The sequence below is a fragment of the Dicentrarchus labrax genome, unplaced genomic scaffold, assembly GCF_905237075.1.
Source record: "Dicentrarchus labrax unplaced genomic scaffold, dlabrax2021, whole genome shotgun sequence".
Taxonomy (NCBI): Eukaryota; Metazoa; Chordata; class Actinopteri; family Moronidae; genus Dicentrarchus; species Dicentrarchus labrax.
In genome coordinates, this window is record NW_026136711.1 from 28,652,790 (window position 1) to 28,675,877 (window position 23,088).

General features: G+C 40.1%; 2 protein-coding genes across 3 annotated transcripts in view; both read left to right on the top strand.

Annotated features, from left to right (window-relative positions):
* The first annotated feature begins 214 nt into the window (after positions 1 to 214).
* Positions 215 to 16,888, top strand: lrig2 (leucine-rich repeats and immunoglobulin-like domains 2). The gene is made up of 18 exons (XM_051413645.1): positions 215 to 1,227; positions 2,339 to 2,413; positions 2,691 to 2,825; positions 3,524 to 3,667; positions 3,883 to 4,026; positions 4,216 to 4,359; positions 4,576 to 4,719; positions 6,332 to 6,412; positions 6,807 to 6,878; positions 7,078 to 7,146; positions 8,595 to 8,758; positions 9,103 to 9,414; positions 9,748 to 10,029; positions 10,462 to 10,902; positions 11,090 to 11,242; positions 12,107 to 12,247; positions 13,010 to 13,267; positions 13,934 to 16,888. The coding sequence occupies exons 1-18, from the start codon at positions 1,040 to 1,042 to the stop codon at positions 14,164 to 14,166; spliced, it is 3,180 nt and encodes a 1,059-aa protein (XP_051269605.1). The 5' UTR covers positions 215 to 1,039; the 3' UTR covers positions 14,167 to 16,888.
* Positions 16,889 to 18,779: 1,891 nt separating this feature from the next.
* LOC127371062 (membrane-associated guanylate kinase, WW and PDZ domain-containing protein 3) overlaps positions 18,780 to 23,088 on the top strand; it is a 118,655-nt gene continuing 114,346 nt past the window's right edge. The window contains exon 1 of one of the 2 annotated variants that reach the window (XM_051413636.1): positions 18,780 to 19,739. In XM_051413636.1, the coding sequence (XP_051269596.1) occupies positions 19,433 to 19,739 (307 nt within the window). In that variant the 5' untranslated portion in view covers positions 18,780 to 19,432. The remainder of the gene's footprint in view (positions 19,740 to 23,088) is intronic. The other variant, XM_051413635.1, reaches the window with a different exon arrangement.

Sequence of the window (23,088 nt, forward strand, 5' to 3'; positions counted from 1 at the left end):
AATCTGACTTTTCTGTTGTTGTTTTTTTAATTTTACTTAATTTCATACTTTTAATTGTTGTTCTGAAATGTTTTTAAATGATTTTTTCCCCCATGAAAATCACTTGTACATTGTTCTGAAAAGTGCTTTATAAATAAAATTTACTCTTTTTAGTACTTCTAATAATATTTTTAGAGCCAATATCATAGCCTCTTGTCACATGTTGCATAACTTTTGTTGCCATCCTTAACAATAATTCACTAACGTAGGACTCTGAATTTAAAATGGGTGATTAGATTTATTTTAAATGCGCTTTTACACGTGAAATAACCATAAGTGACACGTCAATACACACTACACAATACAACATGAAACTCTTAAAAGGCTAAAAGCGGAAATTACCACCAATAACCACAAGGATGTGACATACAAATGTATACAAGAGCAGTTCTGTAAAACTTTTTCACTGTGTACAGTAGAGGCTACCACAAAAACATACTGGGACTGAGAGCCAATCAAATCACTGCGAATGTTTGACAGGCACACGCACGGACCAATAGAATAGCTCGAGGTATGCTGGAGAGGGGCGGGCTGTAGGATATCCTATGTCATCAACTCAACGGGCTTTGTTGTTCTTTCGGGGCAAAGAAAGACGTTAGGACGTTGTAAACAGCCGGTCTGAGCAAAGAGACACATTTAACTTGGCTCAATATAATCAAAAGCCAACCCGGTGTGGCGGTAAACCGATGTCGTCTGGAGAAAAGTGGTGTATTTGTGGGAGCAGATCCTCTCAGCAGTGAGCTAGCTCCGGATAGGAGCGGAAGGAATTCCAGACATTGGGAAGAAGGGGACAAATCTCTGCTGGGATGCCTCACGCAAGTTGGGAAAAAACTGTATTTAACAGTTCCGCCTGGGATCGTGGCACTATAAACCCGGAACGTGTGCTCGGTTGACTGCTGTAAAATTGCAGGAAAGAACAATTTGATGGTGATTTTGTAACTGTGCCAGTTCAGCGAGTTAGCCACGTAGCTACGTAGCCTTCAGTAGGAAGTCATTTAAAATGGCGGAAGGTTGGCCCATTCCTTCGGCCCTTGTCTTCATGCTGTTGAGTTTGAGTGCCTGGGCTCTTGGTCCTTGTCCGGCTCCTTGCTCGTGTTCAGAAGGACAAGATGAGGTCCATATTCTGGACTGCAACAGGAAAAGGCTGTCGATGGCTCCCCGGGACCCACCGGAGGGGATAACCCAAGTGTAAGTACACAGCCGGACAGACTCCTTTAAGTTCGTCCTGTTCTGGTCCCTACGGCACTGATTTGTGGCCCAAGGAGGTGCACCATAACATGCCAAGAAACCCCTTTTTAAATGTGTTATAGCCACTTGATAAGACTGTGTTTGTTTTCGGACATGTAGTATATAATATTGCTTTACATTGGCAGCTAAATATTTGAACTTTTACCCAATTTTTCATGTTGAAATTGACTGTTGTTGTTGTTTGTTTGCTTGTTAAGGTTATATTTCTGTTACAGGTTTGTGATTGTACAAATATACACACATTCACACCTTTTTTTTTAAATTATTATTATTTATGATTATTGTTATTTTTTAAATAATGGTTAGTATCTGTTTGCTTTGGCAATAAAGCTCATACATTGAGTTCAAAATTGAATTGACATTATGCAAAGTTTCCTTATTTTCATTATGAAGAGGCACAGTTACAACGATTCATCATCACACCCAACCTCATTTATCCTGTCACTGTAAAAAATGTGACTGAAATATAAACTAAAACATGATTTACACTCAGTTGCCAGTTTTCCTAAAAACAATACAGTCTAATGCAATAGCCTTACAGTAAATCCTACCTTTTATGGATGTTATAAATGTTCTGTTTTTGTTGATATTGCTTTAGAGAGATGCTGATTCATGTTCATGGTAATTTTGGAGATTGTAGTTTGAGGTGCTGTTGATTTTTATTACATTCTTTACAATATTTGATCTGCCTTTATCAATGTAGCATGCAATAGTAAAAACACCTTCAGTTCAACGGTAATAAAATTTCAACAAAATATTGAAACGATAATTTTCATGAAGGGAGCAGTTGTTGCTCTACTGTTGTATTGAAGGGTATTAGTTTTAGATACATGTACCTAATAAACTCATGAATGTAATGTAAGTATCAAACTGTGGTGGTCTTTGCTTAGAGTTTCTATTACATTTGGGAAGGATTATTATAATTCATGATCTGACTGACTCAAATGAGGTTAATCTTAATCATTTATTTTGCCCATTTCAATTATTCCTGCAGATTTTATTTAGCAGTCTTTTTAATATGATGCTAATGTTATGTTGAATTTCATTACAGCACCATGAATCACAATGAGCTGACTGTTCTTCCTTTTCTTGGAGATGTTTCCTCAAATATCACCTCACTGTCATTGTAAGTATACAATTCCCTTCAGGTTTTCTTGCCTCTCCCATCACTAAACAAATTGCTTTAAAATATGCCATATATTCTGTTATGAAGAGGTATTATCTTCTGTTGCCCAGCATCGTGTACATCAACACATATACGTGTCTATATGTCTATATATATATATATGTGTATATGTTGTCATGTTGATATGATTTGACTATGCCATACACATAGTTTCTCTTCATAACCAGTACTAATATCACTTTGAAAACTAATTCATGATTATTTTTATGTGATTCAGAGTACACAATATGATCTCCGAGCTGATGATGCACCAGCTGCAGCCATATGTTTCCTTGGAGACACTGGACCTGACATCCAACTCTATCTCTGAGCTCAAAGTTGGCTCCTTCCCTTCCATGCAGCTGAAATATCTGTAAGCAGACACTGTTTATTTACACTACTCACAAAAAGTTAGGGATATTCGGCGTTCGGATGAAATTTCAGAATGTACATAAAATGCACTATAACCTTTCCAGGTGATCTTAATTTGACCTTCTACTTAAATGCCCTACTTTCATGATATAATATCACTGTAGCATCAACTTTTTACATTTTCCATAAATTTCACCCGAAAGTGGAATATCCCTAACTTTTTGTGAGTAGTGTAAATCATCTTCATTTAACCATTATCTACAAGAACAGACAGTGCAGGTTGAATGTAAAATAAAACTGAAAGCACTAAGAGGGTTCACACATATTCCAAGGCTGCACAAATATTTTGTTTTAATAATAGAAAATGTTTAGAACGAGATCTAATGTTTTGTTGTAATCTAATGATTTGTAAACTGGTTTATTGTTAATGACAAGCATGTTTGTATTGTAACTAGTGGAATAAGAGGTAAAATGACAGCATTTATGGCTGTTCAAAGTATTACAGGGCATATATTTAAGCAGAGCACCAAATACTTTGTTTTGATCAATTTGTGGTAAGAAAACATCTTGTTGTAGACCAGCTGGCTTTGTGATGCCTCCTTCTGTGGATATGCACATACAGAATAGGTGTAACTACAGAGCAGACAGTTTTCTCCTTGCTGATTTTGGCTCTGATGTTTATGCTTTTTTATCTCATAGGAATTTGAGTAATAACAAGATCAGCGTCCTTGAGCCTGGCTGCTTTGAAAACATCTCCAGCTCCCTGCTGGTGCTGAAACTGAACAGGAACAGATTAGTTGTGTTGCCATCCAAAGTCTTCAAACTACCACAGCTTCAGTTCCTGTAAGTATTCTATGCAAGTAAACAACTAAAATAATTAGGCAAAAAAATGAATGGTTAATAGTTGGCATCTAAATCTGTTGATTTATATTCTGTTCTACAAACTCTGACTTACGTAGTTGACTTGATTTAACGTGAATCCAGTTTTAAAATAAGCCAGTGCCCTGTTTTTACGAATGCACTTTATTGATAAAAACTGATGCTTGCTCTCATTTTAGCGAAATGAAGCGTAACAAGATCAAGATAGTGGACAGTCTGACATTCAAAGGGATGGACTCACTGCGGTCACTGAAGATGCAGAGGAACGGGATCACTAAGCTCATGGATGGAGCCTTTTTTGGGCTTAACAACATTGAAGAACTGTGAGGACACACTCTCCTTTTAACACTTGTTCAAGGATTCAACAGTATATACACTTTAAAACCTTTTAAACTAGCTGTAAAAATAGTAGAGAGGAAAGCCCTGAAGCAGGAAAAAACTCTCAATGTCACATAAACAAATCAATTTATGTTTTTGTTAATACCATTTTGTTTTTCCCATCTGTGTCTCAGAGAGCTGGAGCACAATAACCTAACCGAGGTCAACAAAGGTTGGCTGTATGGCCTGCGCATGCTGCGAGTCCTGCGGGTCAGCCAGAATACTGTCGGCATCATCCGACCAGACGCCTGGGAGTTTTGCCAAAAGCTAGAGGAACTGTGAGTGTGTTTGCTTCATAGCTAAAATCCTAAGAGTCCTCACTTTCTTTCATCAGCCCTGGGCTCTGAAATTCATTCTCAGTGCTCAGAGGAATTAGTTATCCTCCTTTTGGAGTCTCATTCTTGTTTGTGGAGTTATATTAACATACAAGACTGCTGTTAATATGAAAATAGTTTGAACTAATCTTTTTCCTATTTGTTGTTTGTTCTGCACAGAGACTTGTCCTTCAATCATCTGACTAGACTTGAGGAGACGGCTTTCGTAGGATTAGGTCTCCTGGAGAGCCTGAACCTGGGAGAAAACTCTATCAGCCATTTGGGAGAGGGAGTGTTCAGCGGCCTGGCAAGTCTGCGCACGCTGTAAGTGCTATGTCTTAAAGAAATCTATGTCACATATTTGATCTGAACAGGTTTAATGAAGCTTAGTATGCAAAATATAACCCTTTCCTGAATTGTTCTTGGCTCTGTGCATTCTCATGAAGGCTGCTGACTACAGTAGGTCTGTTTGTTTCACTCTGGATATGTAGTTCTTGTCCTGTCTTGAATACCGTACACTTCCTAAATAGTTAAGAGTAATAACAGTAGAATTTGCCAGTATTTTAAGTCTGCATCCTCTCTAGTCTTTATTGCGTTTTAATCCTGCTTGTCAATAGTCATCTGTTTAGCCTTAGATCCAACCGCCCAATGTGTAATTTCCCTAGAATCCTGTTCTCTTGGTTTCGTGTCCTCTGTCCTGCCATTCACTGTGGTCATTGTGCTGATTTCAAATGAGTTAAAATGTGTGCACACGTGAAATCACATATTCCTTAATTGAATATTTTAGAGGCAACAGCTCATGTCGTTGGTTGTTGTAATATTGTGCGGGGGAGAGAGTAGGCTAGTCTCTACAATGTAGCTGAGCCAGAGGCCAAGAGATGAAGGTTTATCAAATCTTTTGTCAGTGTGGGTAGAGCAAGAGTCCTCCTACTCTGGGAGTTGAGTTTGTTTGCTTTTTTATATATTTCATCAAGCAGGGATAAAGTAATATCACCGTATGGTATGCTCAACATTTCAGTGTCTACTGAGCATATCAAATAACACAGCATTAGTCAGGGAGAGAATTTGACATGTGTTTTCTTGGGTGTTGAATACCATTATATATTGTGCACTGCTCTGTTTGTCAAGTTAATGGGAGTTATCTGTTAGAATAATGTCCTCCTAAACTTACGCTCCACATATCAGTGCCACAAAATGAATTACTTGGTTCAAATATGGCAGACGTTTGCTGCTTTTACCCCTATATAAATGAAGATATTATTATTCCATTCACAGTATTTGTATGCTTGCATAATATTAGATGACCCTTCTGAACCATATTAACGCCATCACAAAAGCATTGAAAATACTGTGTCGCTATGGCTCAGAATAGCCTATGTGAGCAAGCATGTCCTCTTCATCACACATTTATCTGTGAGGTAAGAAACGTTGAGAAGAGGGGAAGTTGTGAACTCCTTATTTGCCACACAGAGTTCCACTTAAGCCACTGAGCTGCTGGGAGAAGGGGTTCATATTTGGAAGCTGGACCATCCTGGGAGCTTTCATGGGAGAGGGGAATTGGAGAGTGCTGATGTTCTTTCAGAGGTAGCCAGGCATGAGGAAAGAGAAACAAAAGAGCCCATGACCCATCCTGTAAACACAAGGCCTCTCTTGGTTTCCAGTGGACCCATGAACTGTCCCAGTGCTAAACAGAGCCAATTAATTTCCCCTCATCAGAACAGCAGGGGCAGCGAACTGTGACACACAGTGAAAGTATGGTGTCTCAGATTGTTAGTCTCCTAAGTGAGAGTCACTGCTACTGACAGCCACAGTGGAGATAATGTGCCCTCTCTGTGGTCTTTAAAAAAAAAAAAAAGAACTTTGCAGGGGAAGTCATTACATCTCCAGTCTCTGTAGAGAATGTTTAATATTGAAAATATGACTCTTTGTTTTTCAGAGATATCCGTAATAATGAAATCTCCTGGGCCATTGAAGACTCCATTGGTGTGTTTGATGGAATGAAGAAGCTGAACACACTGTGAGGACACTCAGATTGTACACATGCATAAATAAATGGGAATATATACAGATTTTGATTTATTATATAATCCACATTTGTAAAATATCTTGCATTTAGACAAATAAAGCAGTTGCATTTTAAATTCTGTATCAATGTTCCAGAAATTTGGCTGCATACCACTTTTCTGATTACAGTGTAAAGTTTTATTTACATAGGTCTCTTTGTACTTCAGTTTTTATTTTGTCCCTTAGGTTTATTCTTACTTGCACTGAAAGGCTGATCGAATGTCTTAATTTAACTTTAACGAAAGCTGCTGACACAGTGGTTCCAGTGTGCAATAAAATTCTGCCTAGCAGCGGGTTTTGTGGCAACCGTTTTACTGAACATCATTTGAAATCTTTTTATTTTCCAGAATCCTACAGCGGAACAAAATCAAATCAATCACTAAGAAAGCGTTTGAGGGCTTGGATGAGCTGGAGCACCTGTGAGTAAAGCCACTGCAACCTTGTTTCTCCACACAGTTGTATTTGTGTCTCAACAGGATCTGTTGTTGTTGTTAAATGATTAAAGATAGCAGAAGGCTTTTATTACCACTGTGCTGTTGTCTTATGCTTGTGAAATGGGATGCCATTTTGATCAAATCACATCATAGGTGTGTCTGATCCATATTTTCTCCTCTGCAGGGACCTCAGCAAGAATGGCATCATGTCGATACACCCTGAGGCGTTGTCCCATACGAAGCTCAAAGTGTTGTGAGTAGACACAAAATTAATCTTACAGCTCTCATAAGCACATTTGGAAGCCAGCTTTTCCCTGTAATAATATTGTTTCTTAGACAGATTTGTTATTAATGCTTTCATTAAAAAGTAATTATAATGATTAAGGAACACTGCAATTAAAAGACATGATTAGCATTTTAAATTGGCATTATATTGTTGTTTGAAGAAGATGTTAACAAGTTGACGTACTAGTAATGAATGGATAAAGGAACTCTGTAACTTAATGCTTTGGGCCTTTCATTTTTGAGACCAATTTTTTTTTGACAGTGATGTTTAAAAAATATGTGTTGCTGAGTCAATCGATTGTTATCTTACCAAAACTGGACATATATTGGCTCAGTTGGACAAGCAGAGATTTCGGATTCAGCTTTTGATTTTGAGATTTTTCCACTTCGTTAGAACTGCTCTCTTTCCTGCCTGTGAGGAAATACAATGGAAATGTTACGTCTGTCACCTTTTTTTGAGGTTTTGATCAGCCCATTTTAGGAGTGTCTCTCAAGCAGTGGCTAACGAAATGCCCCAACAGCTGTCAAACACAGAAAGTGTATCATGACAGCAGTCATAGCCTGTTATTAGTCTGCTGCTTTAATAGAATATAGCACTATTTGCTTGGCGAGTGGATAAAGTGGCTTTGCCTGATAACTTAGCTAGAGGAATATAATGGCAACACCCATGTAATTAAGATTTATTTTAGGATAAAGTGTATTAAAACATGGTTCCGGAGGTGTTGTCAGCAATTTAATCAATTTTCCTGTCTTGATTAAGATAATTTAAACTGTAATTCGGGTTCCCATGGTTGGTTGACTTTTTGATGTCTCCTGCTGACTGGTCTGAAAATGAAAACCCTGGTGTATTTTTATGTTGGTGTATCATTGTTTGTATTATGTTTGTGTTTTTAGTTGTCTCGCAGGATTGTATTTTTATATATCTGAGCTACTACAAAAATTGCCTCAGGGTGGCATTAAAGTTTTATAAACTCACTGTATTTTATAAACTTGTTTATCAACAAGACTTACCTTCGGGGTTCACATGAACAAGGTTGTTTAATCAAGAAATCATCACTCATCATTACAGAGCTGCCAGAGCTCTGATTTTATTCGTTGAAGTAAAATACAGCTACTCGCATGCTCACTGTTACTCAAGCAGCACTGGAATTACTCGGAGTAGATAACGGCCCTCTTTAAATTATTCAGGTAAATTAACCTTCATCTCAAGTAAGTAAACACAAGTTTACTTTTCTGAAATGGCAAATCGTAAATCACTTTCTGAAATGTTCACAAACAAATCCGGGAAATCCCAGATTCATATTAATTTGTTCAGTGGGTTCATCTCATCCTTTTATCTCTACAGTAGTTTGATTATTTCAAACTAATTGTATGATTACTCATGTCACGCTTTCTTGATTACCTTTCTGTTCTCAGTGTCCTGAACACGAGCAGCCTGCTGTGTGACTGCCACATGCAGTGGCTTGGGCCTTGGCTGACTGACAGCCAGTTCCAGCAGTCTGTCACTGCTGTCTGTGCTCATCCTGCCAGCCTTCTTGGACGCAACGTCCTGTCCATCAGCCCGGAAGAGTTTGTTTGTGGTCAGTATCATTCTCTCTTTTTATGCTGTTCTCAGTCTGATCCAATATAGATACTCTTCAGTGAACACAGTGGAAAATGGTTTTTGGTGTGAAAAACAATTGAGTTTCAATTTTGGGTAGTTTTTAAATGGCTGAAATGTGTTGTTGGTTATTTTCACACAGCAAGTTTAATAAATACAGTTGTTCTGTCCTAATAGGTTGAAGCTGACCACCATTTTTCCCATCCTGTGTTGGCGTACTTTATGTTGAACACCTTACATTTCAGTTAAGATGTCTGCTGTAAAATGTGGATTTTCTAAAAAAAAAATCAGTTTTACACTTTCTGTGTCTCTGCTCTTCCACAGATGACTTCCCCAAGCCTCATATCACAACTCATCCAGAGACGTCTGTGGCACTGCGGGGGAACAATGTGACTCTGAGCTGTGTTGCTTCCAGCAGCAGTGATTCGCCAATGACCACAGCTTGGCGGAAGGATGGGGAGGTGCTGTATGATGCAGAAGTGCAAAACTATGCCCGGTACCAGGAGGGAGAGCTGATCTACACCACTGTGCTTCACCTCCTCAATGTCAACTTCACTGATGAGGGGCGCTACCAGTGTGTGGTCTCCAATCACTTCGGCTCCAATTATTCCAACAGGGCCAAGCTTACTGTTAATGGTGAGGATTTTTGTCAAAGAATGTGATTGATGGCTGTCAGTGGGGCTCATGTTTTTCTCTTGCTCTGCAGTCTTACTTTCTTTAAACAGTAAGGTGCTGGTCTTGCCAATATACTTAACACATAGTTCTGGTACAGCTATATTTTTCATAATTTATAATGGTTCTAGTACAGTTGTATTCTTTGTTTGTTACTAAGATTCTGTGCTTTAGAATTCAAGATGACAGAACGCTAAGATTTATTTGCAACTGCTGTTTGATCTCTGATCTCTGCCTGACACAGATATGTCTCTACTTTTCTGGCCCACCCTTGACTTTCTATCGTTTATCTTTCAGAGCTGCCATCCTTTCTTAAGACTCCCATGGATCTGACAATCCGGACTGGGACCATGGCCAGGCTGGAGTGTGCTGCTGAAGGCCATCCATCACCCCAAATTGCTTGGCAGAAGGACGGAGGCACTGACTTCCCTGCTGCCCGAGAGCGCAGGATGCATGTGATGCCTGATGATGACATCTTCTTCATTGCTAACGTGAAGACAGAAGACATGGGAGTGTACAGCTGCACTGCTCAAAATGCAGCTGGCAGCCTGTCTGCAAATGCCACTCTCACTGTCCTAGGTGAGTCACCCCACCTGATTAACAGAGCATATTACTGATGTTTTAATACTGGGTCGTTTTAGCTGAGTCACTAAAAATTAGCTAAAATTAGCTGCTCATTTATGTCTGTCACTCATTACACACCCTAGCTGTGTTTCCTACTCTGTAATTTTAACTAATCATGATGTAAACACAAACGTTATTATACCGTGTCCATGGAAAATACTTAAATCTGGCTGAATGGGCTGTCTCTGACAAACTGTGTGATTACATTTCTTAATAACTGTTTTTATTTAAGCTTTGTGCTGGTATAGCATCAATAACTCAACATTTGTGTTCAAGGCTTTTAAAGTACTTAAACATAAAACACAAGATAACAAACTTGACCTCATACACATCTATCTGAACAGTTTGACATCCTTATTAAATCAAGATCAATTAATCCTCTTCCAGAAACTCCATCCTTCATGCGACCGCTGGAAGACCGAACAGTGGCCCGTGGTGAAACTGCAGTGCTTCAATGTATAGCTGGAGGTAGCCCAGCCCCACGTCTCAACTGGACCAAAGATGATGGGCCTCTGGTCCTCACAGAGCGCCATTTTTTTGCTGCAGCCAACCAGCTCCTTATCATAGTTGATGCTGGTCCTCCTGATGCTGGGAAATATACCTGCATCATGTCTAATACTCTGGGAACAGAACGTGGCCACATCTACCTGAGCGTCTCACCATCACCAAACTGTGACACCGGTACAGGATACGATCAGGACGGCTGGACCACTGTGGGCATCGTGGTGATTGTGGTGGTGTGCTGTGTGGTTGGAACCTCACTGGTGTGGGTCATTGTCATCTATCACATGCGCAGGAAGAGTGAGGACTACAGTATCACCAACACAGGTCAGCATTCTAGACACACAGCCATCTGTGTTATAAAATAAATGTGCCTATTTTGAAGTTTCACCCAGTAGAGGGATGGGTGTAGGGAAACCATGAAATGCGTCTATGGGGATGGCACTTTGTTGTGAGGATAAGACCGTTTCACAGAACTCTATACTGTGTAACAAAATATGTCTGTCTGTTCCAGATGAGATGAATTTGCCAGCAGACATCCCCAGCTACCTGTCCTCTCAGGGTACTTTGTCAGAGCCGCAGGAAGGCTACAGTAATTCTGAGGCTGGCAGCCACCAGCAGCTCATGCCTCCTCTTTCCAATGGATATGTCCATAAGGGCACAGATGGTGAGCAGTCTTCCTTTGAGATTTTGTGAATTACACCATATTTGACTCTCTAACACAAACCTTTTATCAAGATGACAAGATAATTATGTCGTGATCATGATATAACGTGTATGGTTTGCTTGCATGACTTAAGCACACACAATTCTTAATCAGTAATCATTTGTGAACTGCACATATAAAGTCTCTGCTGTCATCACGGCACACACTTGCCATCAGTACAAAATGACATTGTGCTTCCTGCAGCTGGAACCCAGTAACAACTTTCTGTAATATCCCTTTAATATTAATATTCATAGACATATGTGTACTCTGCTTTTTCTTGTCTCTTCAACAGCTAGTTTTACACAAATTTGCCTATTAGATTTAGGTAATTTTAATATTCCAATAATGTAACAGTAGCTACTAATGGAGTCCTGTGGTAGTCAGTGATTCATTAGTTTACAATGTAGTGACTTTTGATGAAGACATAAAGTAATGTCCAATAGAGACTGACTTATATCTGCTGATTATAGATCATATTTCCACATCATAGTCTTGTGAGTTTCTATCTAATGAGTTGAGTTATATTAGCATTGTGATAACAAGAAATCAAAGTTTCGTGTGTCAACATCACAAAGATAACAAAATTATTGTGAACCCACAAAGATACACTACCACTCTTCCTGTTGTCTGTCTGGGCAAATTTTGACATTAAAAACAAACTAAAACATCACATTTCTGTATTTAAATAAAATATAGCTTCTCAGATGCTCTTTTCAGGTTTTCAACACTCCCAAGCCCATTAGGTTCTTGTTTCTGCTTTTGTGTTTTTGGATCAGATATTTGCTGAAATGAGATACTGACTAATTATCATGTATGTCCCAGGTGTGTGTTATGGAGACACGGGCAGCGAGGTGGAAACTGAAGGGAACGGCATGCTGCATTGCAGGGTTGGCTCTCTGTTCACTGGTCGCAGCAGCTTCCACCCTGGAGAGCCCCGTGAGGGATTAGCTGGACTCCCCACAGGTTAGTGTCGTCAGCAAACAAGCAGTTATGTGTTTTTTAAAGATTTTGAAAGATTAGACTTTTTTCTTAGTGTTCATGTGTGTTTTTCCAGGTTTAGATACTAATATATCTATGCTTTTCACTAGTCCTTTCACCTTGTCTTGTAAATATGTAGATGTATTCACATTAAGGTGTAACAAGGTCTCAAGTTTAAGGTGTATATATTTCCATTTAATTTTAATATTATAATATTTGAGCAAATGAAATGAGAGAAAATGCATGCTACAGTTGCAGCAGTACCTGCATAGATTCATATGATGATGGACACATAGTGTAACCACAAAATATGTTCAACACATGTAATAATACTAAACTTTTATATAACACCTCTCATTTAAAAAAAAAAAGAAGCTCAAAGTGCTTTTACCAAACTGCTGAAATTTTGAAATACATTAAAAAAACGATTAATAGTTATATCTGGTTTTAGGAGGCTATATGTAGATCAACAGTGTAAAACAGAAAATTAAATTTTAATTGTAATTCCAGGTCTTTTGATTTTACTTTTTGAAAAGTTTTTCCTATTCTGAAACAAATAAATCAATAAACGGTGATAGTTGTACAAATAATCGTTAGCAATCACTTTATAAGTGTACATGAGGCCTTTTAACAGCTACCGCTAATCACACTGACTGAGGCTCCAAATAAAACCAAGGTCTAGAAAAGGTTTGAAAAGCAAACGTATGGAAAGTAACACTTACCAAGACACTTATTCTGTCTTGCCAGGTGGTGCAGGTTCGCTGGTCATTTGCTCCGACTGCTACGACAACGCCAACATCTACTCTCGCACACGGGAGTACTGCCCCTACACCTATCTGGGAGAGGATGATCCGCTGGACAAAACTCTACCAGGCCTGAAGGAGAGCTTCAGTGAGCATGCCCAGCACAAGGAGACAACATTGGAGAGCCTCATTAGCAACCAGGACTGTGACTTTCTCACCTCACATGATAAAAGGTTGAGCAGCCACACTCCCCCAGACTACGGTGAGACTTGGAAACATTAAAGTCCAACACCATCCTTTTTCCTAGGTGCAAAATATCAAGTCCTACCTGCTGAGGTGTTTATGGGTAACACCATCCTGCAGCTACTGAAAAGGGGAAAAAATTGTAGAATTATTAGATAAAATATATATTTTTGTGGCAGTTATATTTTTTTTGCAGATGCTCAGGAATGTTTACTTTTAGCTTGCCTTTTATATACAGTATACACACTGAGGTCATTGATTACTGGAGCCAGTATTTTACAGATGAGACATTTCTCAGTGAACACAAGATCTTATTTATTAGAGACATCAGTCTTCCAGATCTGATCTGTTTAGATTCATAGAGGCTTGTTACAAAGGTTGCTCAGGTGATCGAAGTATTTGCCGCTAACATTATTAAACTCTGATGAAATTAGATAAGAAACAACTGATTAACTGTAAACAGACTAAAAATAAACTGCTTAAATGTTTTTTTATCAGTCATTAAAAAGTACATTTTAATGATTATTTTAACTACCGAATAATCTATCACTTACTTTTTATTTGTTCTTTAAAATGTCAAAAAATGAAAAATACCAATCACAAGTTCTGTGTAAAGGAATATCTTCAAATTGCTGTTTTTGTTTAACCAATACTTTAAAATCTAAAGGTATTATTGTCTTTGCAGATTCTCTTAGCAGGTGCTTCTGGGGAGAAGGGGGCGATCCGTCATCAAAACCCCAACCAGGTGCATCCCAGCACCCAGTGACTGTACACAGGACACCTCCTCTGACCTCCAGTGCCGACGGGGCAGAGGAACAGAGTGGCGCAGAGGTGGACTGTTTTCCCAGCCAATGCACGCAGGACCACAGAAGTGCCTCTAATAGGACTAACCCGCAGGAGCATCCTGCTCCCACATAGGTCCTTACAATCCACCCACGTTCTGCCTCTGATTCCTCGTTGCTGCACCCCCCACCCCTCTTCACCCACTACCTCCAAAGAGACTCCTCACATTCTGCCAAAGATGCTCTCTTGTATGTTTACACTCCCCTTTCACTCAAGAGGACATGCTAACGTTCTCCATTGTGGAAAGACTGCGGTGTCAGGCTGGAGAAATGGACTGCGGTGATTAAAGTGACCTCCTCCTTGACACCTCCACCTCTGCAGGGCCCAATTTCTCCAACATCCTCCACTCTTCTTTGTTCTCTTTCCAGAGAAAGCTATGAATGTATGCTTTAAAGAGCCATGTCGGATGCTGCCACGAGACAACGCCGAGACATGGTTAAGTCTTTAAAAGCTCTCTCTTCCGTCCTGCTGCTGTGGGGCTGAATCTTCTCTCATCATTCCTGATACAGACACCTGTTGGAGCAGCCTACATGACTTTGGTAGAAATTACAAACCACGTATTCCCAGGTGGGGAAAAGGGGGTTTAAAATGGGACAATTGTAGTTCCCTGACCAGCAGGTTGTGGTTGTTGATATAGGAAGGAACATTGAAAACATACGTCCTAAATTCCCACAGCCATCCCGAATTACTCAAAACTATGCTATCTGGTATCCTGTTATGCAAATCCCAGAGACAGTGACACCAAAATGTGGTGTATATTATGAATATATATGAATATATCCTATATCATCTTTATCTTTTTGTCCTATGTCAAATGCATTTTATGTCTTCGTTATCATGAGCAGTTTGGGGAGAAAGCGTACAATTTTATTTGCACATGTGACAATCATGGTTTTGCTGGCTATTTTCTTATGGTTGTCTATTGGATGGCCTTTTTTTTAAACAAGCATTCTCAGTAACCTCGATCAGGTGACGTTATGGGTTATATGTACAATATGCACTGATTTGTTTTCCCTTTTATCATATCTTACAGGCACTTAATTTAATGGTGGTCAACTTTATTATGCAGTGTGCATGCCGTTTTGAATTGTGAGGATTTATCGTCACAGTTTTATCTCAGAAAGTTCATGATCCTTCCGTAGATATCGATTGCCTAGGTTTTCACTTGGGACTGTGAAAAATGAGAATGTATTGTATTATTTTATACATGTATGTGTACATAAGGATAGTAATCTATTAAATTCCATGTCCTAGTCCATGTGCAGAGAGGTTTGCGACATATTGCTGCAGTAATTTTAAGCTTTTATCGTCCCTGTTTTTACCTGTTGGTTCAGGTAACGAGATGAACAAATTTGGGTTTTGTTTCCCTCATAAAATACAATAAATAAACAGTTTCATCAAACTGTATTGTTTCTAAATGTCAGCTGTTTTAAAAATGAAAATGCCTCTCGTGTAAAAGAATGCGCTCTTGTTTTTATCAGGTTAATTGCCTTAATTATTGCACTTCAGAGTTGCTCAGATGTGATTGGCTTTGTTTGGGACTCAGAAAACTCACATTTGCTCAGTATATTTAGAGAATTACACCGGTTTATTGGGTTCACCTAACTCAAACTAATGCTGTATGATTAAACAGTCGCGCAATAAATCCTACCTTCATAAAGGTTTTTAAGAGGTGTTGATTCAACTGTATGGTCTTTTTGGAAGATTGTATTGCATTATACTGACTGGTGTTTCTGGTATTTCGTCCACGCCATTTATATCAATGAGGGTAGATTAAATAACAGAAACACCCCTCTGCAATAGACTGCATGAGTTTTAGCTAGGTGTAACTAATAAACTGGCAGCTGAGTGTATATCTTACTCATTCTTCATGGTTATGTCTGACAACATATTTGAATGTTTATTTTTGTTATTGTCATGTCCGTTTCGTTGATAATCAGAACTGCTACATTCTGCTCTTTTACTTTTGACCAAGAAAGGCTTTATAATGTTCCTTTTCTCCCTTTTTTGTGGCGGTGCAGAGTTCAGACACTAAAAATCAATAATGCTGAGTTGAAAATTTGTAATGGTGTAGCTTGATGCTATATTTTCTTTGTAATGTTTTACGTTACTTTTTATCAATAATTTCTCAAAATCGACTGCGTGTACGCGTTGAGCAGCAAATGGTATCGGTACACAGCCGCCTCCTCAGTGGCACATGCAGATATGAATTGCATGTCATTCTTGCACTCTTTTGTTTCTAGCTCCTAGCTTTATTTTGCTAATCATGCCTTTGATTGCCACATCAGCACATTCCAAGCCTTTCCCTTCTGAAATGGCATTACCTAGGAAGTTGATGAACTGTTATTATTTTTCAAGTCGAGACTTAAACCAACCCTGAGTTCTTCTGTATTTTGACACACTCCCTTGCTTCAGTAGAAGCAGATATTTGTTGTTTCTTGGTGTTTTCTTGGCCGAGGTCATGAAATTGGCCCCTTTTTTTTTTTTGAGCAGTGAGAAGTAATTCTAATGGAGCTACATGTTGTCAATATTTTCTGCCAACACAGTGTAACATAATCTGCATTTGTATTGTTTTATTCTCTGAACGTCCTTTTATGACTTTATACCAAAGTTTAGCAGTAACTGCTCTGGCGATATCCAATGCTGCTTTTTTGTATTGTTGAAGTTTTGCATTTTGTTTTTAGTAGTATTTTTTTTTTTTTTTTGACCTTGTTTGCCTGTACATTCTGTAAAGCATGTCTAAAGAGCCTTTTTGTTACGTAGCCATTTCTCAAACATTAAACATGAATTCTGATAATTTGGTTTGGATCATGAATGTCTGCCTCAACACTTCTATCAAGTAGAAACAAGATCATTTTTCATTTACAAAAAAGTTGTTCATTATTTTCTTCTTCAAGGTGAAATTTGGTTTGTGAAAAAGTGTTTGGTTTGTCCAAAAAACCCTAGATACTGAATGTGAGAAGCTGGGACAAGCAAATGTTTTGTTGAATGACTAAAATGTTTTATCGCTTATCAAAGTTTTTCTGTTAATAATTAATCAAGTGATTGTTCCAGATTTCTGTGACGGCATCTGTCTGACAGTAGGGGGCTTGACTAAGAAATTGGAGAACATGCTCTTGCAGGATTTGATTTTAGGTTGCATGTAATTCCAGGCACAGGGGGTCTTAACCACAGCATGATTTCTGGAATGATTTAAAAGGCCAAGCCATCTGTAATCTGGATTTAGTCGTGTCAAGCCAACACAAAGCCAGCTAATATGGGCCTTAAAAAAATGTTAGTCCATCATCAGTCTTGACGTTAAGAAAAAAGACCTCATTTTTCAAAGTCCCTCCTACGTGAATCCAGCCGAATCCCAGGAAACACTGGATACAAGTTGAATCCGACAGTGCTTCGCCCTTTTAAAGTCTGCAGTTTGTTTGGATCCCTGCTCCCCATCAATGACATGATAGCATTGTTAATCATCCTCTACAAGGGTATGAATTATTCAGCACAATGTCCAGGGTGGCAGCTCTGTATTTAAACACAGACTTCTAATGCATCACACCCAGTGAACAGAAACTACTGCTGCTTTATAAATACTACAGAAGGTGTGTCGCCTGCTTCGAGCCACAACGTTAATTAACTCGACAACATGACGCTGACATGTGACTGTCCTGTGAGTCAACATGCTCAAATAGTCAAAATCCATCAGGCTTTATTGGAGAGGTTTTGGAAAAAGCAAAGTGTGCGTCATTTATAACATGCTATGAAACACGGATGGTAATCTCCAGAGGTTTAATTAACTTCCAGAGCTGCACTGAAACACCTCTTCAGTTTGGTATCATCTTCAAGCATCTGAAACATCTGTCATGAAACAAACATTTAAAGAGCTCTTATATCTCATCAACAGCTTGATTCCAATGCACAGATGTTTATGTAAATGTATGAGCTCATGCAAAGCAAGCGCTCGCAGCCCATTAAAGGTTCTGCATGTAGGTGGGAGAACATTTTCCCTTTAAAGAAAAGGTCAGATTTTTAACACTAGACCTACTTGAACGATGATAATTTATGCATGAACACAGTACTAAGGTGACAAGCAAGCGTGTTTTGTATAAACAACTGGATAACAAAGCTGTGGTGATAATGATTAAATCGATTCAAGCATCGTCTTATAGGTCATGCATGGATAAATGCAGTTGAATGCAGTCAGGCGTGCTGGTATGTAGGTATGCATGTGTAAATCAAAGACCTCAGGGAGGGGATGAACTGGAGCAGCAAATTGTTTGGATTTCTCTGATTGTGTCGGTAGGTGGCGCTGTGGAGACACTTATTCTGATCAACCGGAATGTACCTCCCCGAGAATACTTACCTCATTCTGTACAAATTAGGAGTCTTAATTAGGTGTAATTTGTTTTGCACGCTTGATATTGGGATTACATGCTCTGTGTGGTTTTAGTTAGTCTTATATGTTCCACTTGTTCGACCTAATGCTCTCGACAAGTCCCGTGAACGTTGAAAGAAAATGCGGATAAACATTGTCGTTAGACATGTTCGGACGAAGACTGAAATGACAACAAGTTACAGTGAACATCGCTGGACTCTACACAGTCTGTTTTTTTTTTTTTATCATTTAGTACCACAACACACCGGAGGATGGAGCCAGCATGAGCGTCTGCCGCCGCTGAGCGTAAAAAGGGGCGTTTCGGAGCTTGGCAACATCTCTCTTGGCGGTGCCAGGTGTGTTCAAACCTGTAGCAGACAAACGCTCGCAGATGTCTCTCAGCTCAGTCACCATGGGCTGGATTCCAACTGCATAAACCGCCTACCGGTGATCGCTGCCGCCCGTCTATTGTCAGCCTACCCACAGGTATGAGGGATTTCTCGTTGACGCACTACATTTCAGCGACAAACACTCCACAATCTACCGCCGACTGAGTAAAATCCTCTCTGTTTACATTTTTCTTTTGACTACTTGGCGTCGGGAGGCTCCTCGAGAGACGAGGCAAAGCGCGGATATGGTTCCAGAGTGGCGATGGAGAGCATGAAACCTGAATTGTTCCCTTTTTAACCATCTTGCCGCCATCAGCTCTCCTGTTTTTACGCGCAAGGAGCGCTTGGAATTATTGCAACCAAGGCAACTGTGCGCACACCGGAGCGATAAGACCGTGGGATGACAGAGCTCAGTGGCAGATTCATGGGTGAAAATCAGCCTCCTAAATGTCAGGAAGATGAGATTCCCAGCAGGTCGGGAGAATAACTCAGGAGGATTTATTAGGCCGCGTCACTTAATGTTCATTTAACGACAGCGAACCGAGGCGACTGTAACCGGGTAGATCTTTAGTTGTTCGAAAAGGGAGTAACCATGTCCAGAACACTGAAGAAGAAGAAACACTGGTCCAGTAAAGTGGTGGAGTGCGCGGTGTCATGGGGGAACCTCGGGGACTTTGGCTCCGTGGTGGAGGTCCTGGGAGGAGCAGAGCTGGGACAGTTCCCTTACCTGGGCCAGATGAAGCTGGACGTGCTGGTGTGTCACGTCGGGAAGCTGCCCTACTACGGGGACGTCTTGCTGGAGGTGAACGGGACGCCCGTCAGTGGACTTACAAACCGTGACACCCTGGCTGTCATACGCCACTTTCGGGAGCCGATTCGCTTGAAGACGGTCAAACCAGGTGCGTCCCCTTGCTCTCTGTTCCCACCGCTGTGTCACCTGAGCTCTGTTTGTAAGATGAGCGTTTTGATATGTGGAATTCACCAAACACAGCAACCCTGATTATACATACCCAGTAATCTAGGGATAAACAGAAACATTGACTGTATTACTGCCGGTGTGTGATCAACATCCTCAAATGAACATTAAAATATCATTCATTTATAGATTTATCCATATCGACCCCCTTCCTCGTGTAATTCGCTATAGGTGACATGGATTTATACAGTTCAGTTAAAGTTAAACCACAACAAAATAGAACAAAAGGATGAATAAAGTGAGTTCAGCTGTATCTACCCACCACTACATCCATCTGCTACACTTCCCAAAGGCTATCCCAGACTTCTACTGTAAACCTCTAACTGTCCTATAACATCTAATTGGCCAGTTCTCTCACCACTTTGTCAGGGAGATCGAATAGTGATAATGGTATTAATGGCATGTAGCCCAGTTGGAACCTTCTAGGCTAAGTGCACTTACTTGCATAGAAATAAGGCCTAATTACATCCTCCATTATTCAGGAAACTTTGCTGCCCATTGGCCACAGAAGCCCGGGTGGTTAGCTGTGCTGTAACTCCTTGTCCCATCATTCCACATCAAGCTCTCCAAGGATGTTGGTTACTACATCCAAACACTCTGATAATGAGTTCTAATAGCTGTGACGGCTTGGTGATGCTGCTGTTGTATACTGTATACTGGTTCTGACCCAAGCTGTGAGTGTGTTTATGGGTGAGAGAGATGGCCTTACTTTGCTTGTATGCTGTACCTGGAATGTCTAAACAACAACTGAGACTCTTCAAAAGGTTACATCAGCAGGAGCAGCAGCTGAGACCAAGGTCCTCAGGCCAGGATTGCTTAAGATCAGCTGTACGTGTGCACATGCGTACTTTTGGCGTGTGTCGTTGTTTTTGTGTGCATAGTCATTCCTAGGAGTTTTCCTGCGTTTTTATTAATATTTTGTTGATTTTTAGATCTTTTATAAGCAAACAAGAGATGGATGGAAGAATGTTTGCCTAGATTTATGAGTCTGGTGCCTATTAGTGAGCGTGTGCACTTTAAGGTGTGTGTGTGTGTATTTCATGGTTCTACACTCCCAAGAGCTCCTAACACCACGCTCTCTGCCCCACTAACCAAGGATGATTAATAAAGGGCATGGAGGAACGAGAGAGAGAGAGAGAGAGAGACACACACAAAGACAGAGGGAGAGAGAGAGAGGCATGGGGAAAGAGACAAAGAAAGATGGGGAGAAAATCGGCTCTGTATTTGGCTCCAGGCTTAACTCCCACGCGAGGCTGTTTTTGCTCTTTAAAGCTCACAGCGAAGTAATAGGTGGCAAAGATTGCAAATCACCTATTTCTTTGCTGTCACCCTAACCAGTCTGGCCTAGATGTCCGTATGCTTTTTCAGTCATATGTAACGTTACAACCGGTGTGAATCAGCTCTTCAAGGATCTGTTTGCAAAAAGGCCTCACAAAGCCCCTCTGGCATCAGCATACAGATGGGGTTGTTATATTGTATGATTACGTATCATGCAAGTGTGCACGTCTGCACTGTGTGTATACATTCCTGTGTAGTAGCCTCATGTTTAATTCACACTTCTTGCATAATTGAGTTTGCCAGTGGATTTTCTCCACTCTGATGGGCCTTGAGGATCAGCTGTACCTGGAAGCCCGGGAAGCGGCGATGACATGATGGCGGCCGGCAGCGACGGACAGGCTCTCTGGGTCTACCAGATGTTGCCCTGTGCTCTTCCCAAGATCTTCTTGTGTTCTGCCTGCCTTGCCCTCTGGAGCTGGTGGGTTTCCCGTGCTGCTGCTGCTGCTGACAGCTGGGGTGGAGCTAGGAGGGAAGAGATGCAGTATCTGCAGAGATGCAAAAGCAGAAATGGGGATTTGAGGCGAGCATAGCGAGAGACAAGAATGCACGATGCAAGCCTCTGTGGAGGCTATTATCTTTCTCAGCCACTGATCGAAAGGAATGTGAGCTGAAAGAGTTGCACACTGCACTTCACTTACTTTTTGTTTTTCTCCTTCTGGTGCATCATATTTTCTCTGGGGACTGAGTAGTCTTATCTCACATGTATACATCCTCACATACATACCCTTTTATTGCTTTGAAATGGAGAAATTCACACCAAGTCCATGCCAAGATTTCATGATATACCGTGAGGTGGATGTGCGCATGTTCCTGCTATCTTTGATTAAGCTGTGCGATGCCTCTATCAAAAGCTCTGTGCTTGGTACAGGAATCTATTTCTGCCAGTACCCCCAGCTAAGGATCGGAAAAGATGCCTGATGAAAAGCTTTGTGAATGGCATTGGAGAATTCCTTTTCCGCTGCTCAGTTATTTTCTGCTGTGCCTCCTATATGTTTGCAGCTTCAATCACTGAGCAATCAAAACATACGTACAACCTGTAGCCATTTATATGCAGCTGAATGGATGATGCCTCTGACATCATATGAATAATGTCTCATGCAGCACACAGTGAAGCGAGTGCAAAAAGCTGTCTTTCATCTTTTAGACCATTAATAGTAGCTGTGTGAACGTATGAAACATGAATACAAGCCCTTACTTTACAACTGATGCACAGATCTTTGTGTCTCACTGAGTCAGTTGGAATGAGCTTTATGGTATTTAATATAGTCTAACAGTAGTCACCAGATTGTAGTTATGTTTAAATTAAATGGTAATTCATTGAAATACTCACACATCTTTGGGGTGTGGGAATAACAGTATTTGATTGGAAGATAGTCATTTTATCTTTTAATGGTTGATAATTATTGGTGTGATAATGAGAACATGTCTGCAGAGTGGCATAATTGATCTACTTCTGGAACATACTGAGTTTCAAAGCTAATTTTGTTCGTAATTATCCTTGAATATTGAAGTCAAATTGCATAATCGCGTATGTATAAAGCAGCAGTTGATTCTGTTATTGATAACAATTTACTCCAGATTAGATTTTGAGTTACCTGCTTCTGCTCACACATCAGCATATTTTCCATTACCTGCTGATCATGCCAATAGAAAAGAATACAGAGTGACATGAGCCCCTAAGCCCCTGTATCAAACAGCAATAGTGAGTGTGGGTTAATCACATTAATGCACCTCTCATATCAGGAAGTGCCTCTCAATGGAATCATCCTCTTGACAGGCGATGCTTTGTCACTGCAAAGAGATTTGCAGTCGGCTGCAAAAAAAAAGGAGAAAAAAAATGGGGATTGAGAGTGAGAGTGGGAATACAGCAGCCCAGAGAGCCTGGTCAAATAACTAGAGACATCTGTTCTCGCCTTAGAGATGTTTCTGACAAT